General features: G+C 59.3%; 1 protein-coding gene across 1 annotated transcript; it reads left to right on the plus strand.

Moving 5' to 3' along the window:
* Positions 1-237: 237 nt before the first annotated feature.
* Positions 238-2,673, plus strand: AMER3 (APC membrane recruitment protein 3; the record flags this gene model as incomplete). Its single annotated transcript, XM_080689404.1, has 1 exon — positions 238-2,673. The coding sequence occupies one exon, from the start codon at positions 238-240 to the stop codon at positions 2,671-2,673; it is 2,436 nt and encodes an 811-aa protein (XP_080545530.1).
* Positions 2,674-3,713: the final 1,040 nt, after the last annotated feature.

Genomic DNA, 3,713 nt, shown 5'->3' on the forward strand with positions numbered 1-3,713 from the left:
CTTCAGGCATGTGACTCGACTGCTCTGGGTATCAGCTGTCTGTAAACATGGGAGCTGTGTGCAGGAGTAAGGCCTCTTCCCACCTCACCCCTGGGACCCACTGGGACCCAGGCCCCTGCAATTGAGCAAGTCACCTGAGCAGGGGTGGGTAGAGGTGTTTGAGAACCTGCAGACCCTCCAATCTTGGGTACTAAGTGCCTCCTGATTTCCTCTACAGTGACCCGGGGTACCGCTGTCATGGAACTGAGAAGGGGAAAGACCTTTATCAAATCCAGCCTACAAATTTCCCATGAAAAACTTCCAGACCCAGCAGCCACTGCCGCAGTCAAGGAGGAGGCAGGCCCCTGGTTGGTCTCGTCAGGAGGGCAGCAGGGGCCCCACAGTGAGAAGGATTCTCCAGTGAGCCCCAGTGCCCAAGGGCATGACAGATTCCATGAGAAGGTGGCACAGCCTGACACCGACGGGGGTCCTGCGTCCCTCTGCACAAGCACCTTTAAATTAGTACGGAAGAGCAAGACTCACGACAGCGTCCCAGCGGCTGGCCGGGCGGCCACCTCCACGGGAAAGCTGGTGGGCAGTGCAAGCTTCCCAGGGCCCCCTGGTGGCCAGCGCATGATTGACTACCGCCACTTTGTACCCCAGATGCCATTTGTGCCAGCGGTGGCCAAGAGCATCCCAAGGAAAAGGATTTCTTTGAAACGGCCGAAGAAATGCTTCCGGAACCTTTTCCACATCCGCAGAAACAAGACAGAGAACTTGGCCTCACTGGCAGCCAAGGGGAAGAGCCCGACCTCCCCTGGGGGCCCACCATATGCTGCTGGGCAGCGAAGTGAGGTTTTGTATTCCCTGGGCGAGGGGCTGGGGCTGGACGGCCTGTGCCAGGACCTGTCTGACAGTGAGCTCCTGCCTGACCCGTCCTTTGACCTCTGCAGTGCTCTGTGTGAGGATGTGGCCTCCCTGAAGAGCTTCGACTCACTCACAGGCTGCGGGGAGATTTTCGCAGATGAGAGCTCAGTGCCAGTCCTGGAGCTGAGTGAAGGCCCAGAGAACCCAGCTCGGGCGGCCCAGGCCCCGGAGAGCAAGGCTGCTGGGGGCCCCTTTCAGGGCAGTGTGGAGCAGCTAGCATCGCCCACCCAGAACGAGGCGTCAGAATTCACCAAGTTCTGGGACAGTGTGAACCGCTCTGTGAGACAACAGCAGCGTGCCCTGCTGGGTCCGTGGACAGTGGGTCCCCAGGGGACAGACACAGAGCAGCCCAAGCTGGACACATCTGGGCTGGCTGAGCTGCCCTTGCTCCCCTGCAGGCCCCCTCCCACTGGTTCCAAAGCCAGCTCTGTAGACACCGGAACCCCCAAAAGTGAGCAGCCGGAATCTGTATCTACAAGTGATGAGGGCTACTATGACTCCTTCTCACCTGGCATTGAGGAGGACAAGAAGGAGGCCCCGAGCCCAGGCACACCTGCGGCTACCTTCCCCAGGGACAGCTACAGTGGCGACGCCCTCTATGAGCTCTTCTATGACCCTGGTGAGGGCCCCGTTGGCCCCAGCCTGGATGATGACCTATGCGTGTCTGAGAGTCTGTCAGGGCCAGCAATGGGAACGCCACTGTCCATGTGCAGCTTCCACGTGGGGGCCGAGGAGAACCTGGCCCTGACCCCAGGTCCTGACCTGCTCAGCCAGGGCTTCCTGCAGAGCTCCTGGAAGAGCAAGGAGTGCCTGCTAAAGCTCTGTGACACAGAGCTTGCTATCACCATGGGCATCGTCAACTGGCTCCGCCGCACCCCACCTGCCCCCAGCCATGCCCCAGGGGAGCTCACTGCCCCGCCTGGCCCTCAGAAGGTCCCCAGGGGCCCAGCAGAGAAGCTGGAGGGCAGGGGGGACCGGGCCTCAGAGTCAGGCAGGGCCACAGTGTGTTCAGCACCCAGTAGACAGCAGCTGCGGGCACACCCAGGAGCCAAAGGTCTATGTGCTGGAGAGAGTGGTGTCACAGCGGGGACCACACGGGGGACCAGCACGCCATCTAAGGACTCCTCTCTGGAAGAAGAGACACGCAGCCACCCAGAAGGTTTGCTCTCCTCTGTGGGGTTTGTGGCCACCACGACAACAGGCATTTCTAGTAAAAGCAAGGCTCCAAGCCCTACAGCCTGGCCTGGCTTGCAGAAAGAGCCCCAGCTACCAGGGAGCCTGAGGCACTCTCAAGGCCTTTGGAGGCCTGGCCATGGGGGAAGCTCTGTGGATGCAGGACCCATGCCAGCAGGCTGTGTAGCCCATGTGGCAGCCCTGCAGATCCACCCGGAAGGGCAGTGTCCGAGGCAGCACATGGGCGGTGGGCTCTTCAGGCAGCCTCAGGCCTGGGGCCCTGACATTCTGCAGCATAAACAGGCCAGCAGCTCTCCAGATGGGGCTGCTGTCTGTGGCCTGCCCATCCTGACCAGCCCACAGGACCAGGGGTGCCGCGCCCTCATCCTGGACCTGAGCCAGCTCAGGTTGGAGCCTACTGGGCTGGGTGCTTCCAGGGAGGCCCAGCCTGTGCAGCTTGGCCCCATGACTGTGCAGCAGGCAGCACACAGAGGTCGGCTGGACTCCCAGCCTCCCTCAGCTCCCCCTGCCTGGCAGAGCTCTGGTGGCTACTCCTCAGAAATCCTGGGCCTCACTTTGGACAGCCAGCGATAGGTGGGCTTCTCTGCATGTACTTCAGAAGGTTGCTGCAGCCAGCCTCCTGGCCCAGGATGCTATCTGGAAGTTGTGACTCCCAGGCCAGCCATGGCTGAGCCCCATCTGTAGGACAAGCTCAGCCTCACTGGAAGCTGCATCTTTATGGCCACATTCAGGAGAGCATAAACCCTAAATTTCTATCTTTTGTCCCTGATGTAAGGAATGTGCCGTGGGGTGTGTATGTGTGCAGGACTCAGGCAAGCAGAGGGTGGGGTGGGAAATCTTTATGTGGAGGTATCCTTAACTGAACCCAAGGCCGAGGGCAGCCTGAAGCTGTGGACGCCTCCTCGTGCATGGGAAGGAAGTGGGCCACATTGTAAATGAAAGGTTGAGAGAACCCATCTGTCTGCTTCGGGGAAGTGTGTGAGGAAGATGAGCTCCGAGGCTCACGGGCAGGTGCCAGATGGTGGTGACCTCTGGAGGGCCCACAGGCTCCACTCCAACTCTCCAGACTGGTGGCAAGGACAGTGGGATTGAAAGGCGCAACCTCAGAAATACGAAGCAGAACCAGCCCCATCTCAGTGAGCTCTGAACCAGCTGATGTCACATGCCACTGTGCCGCCCTGCTGTGCTGGCTGCGCCCTGCCCATCCTCATCAACCGCTTTGCCAGATTGTCTGTCACAAATCATCCATGCAAGTCATGAGTTCCTTCCCCTTGCATGCTGTAAGCCACAGATGGCAAATGCCCACTGATTCTTCCCAAATCTGTGGTCTTGCCTTCTAGTAGCAAAGGCCTTAGACTCTGCTCCCTCTATGGAATGGGGTTGTGCCCCTTCAATGCCACTACACATGTACAGCACCCAAACATTTAGGACCTCCAAGGGAGAAGGCAGCTGGTGTCCCCAGGAAGGGCAGGTCTCTGTCTTGGCCCACTGTCAGAGCAGCAGGTTCAGGGACAGACAACCTGTCCACTTTCTCTAGGATTAGATTCTATTTCAGCCAAAACACTGCAGGAGAGGTGAAGGATGGAATACCACAGGAGGCTGTCACCTGTTTC

This window comes from Muscardinus avellanarius (genome assembly GCF_963383645.1).
Source record: "Muscardinus avellanarius genome assembly, chromosome: 2".
NCBI classification, from domain to species: domain Eukaryota; kingdom Metazoa; phylum Chordata; class Mammalia; order Rodentia; family Gliridae; genus Muscardinus; species Muscardinus avellanarius.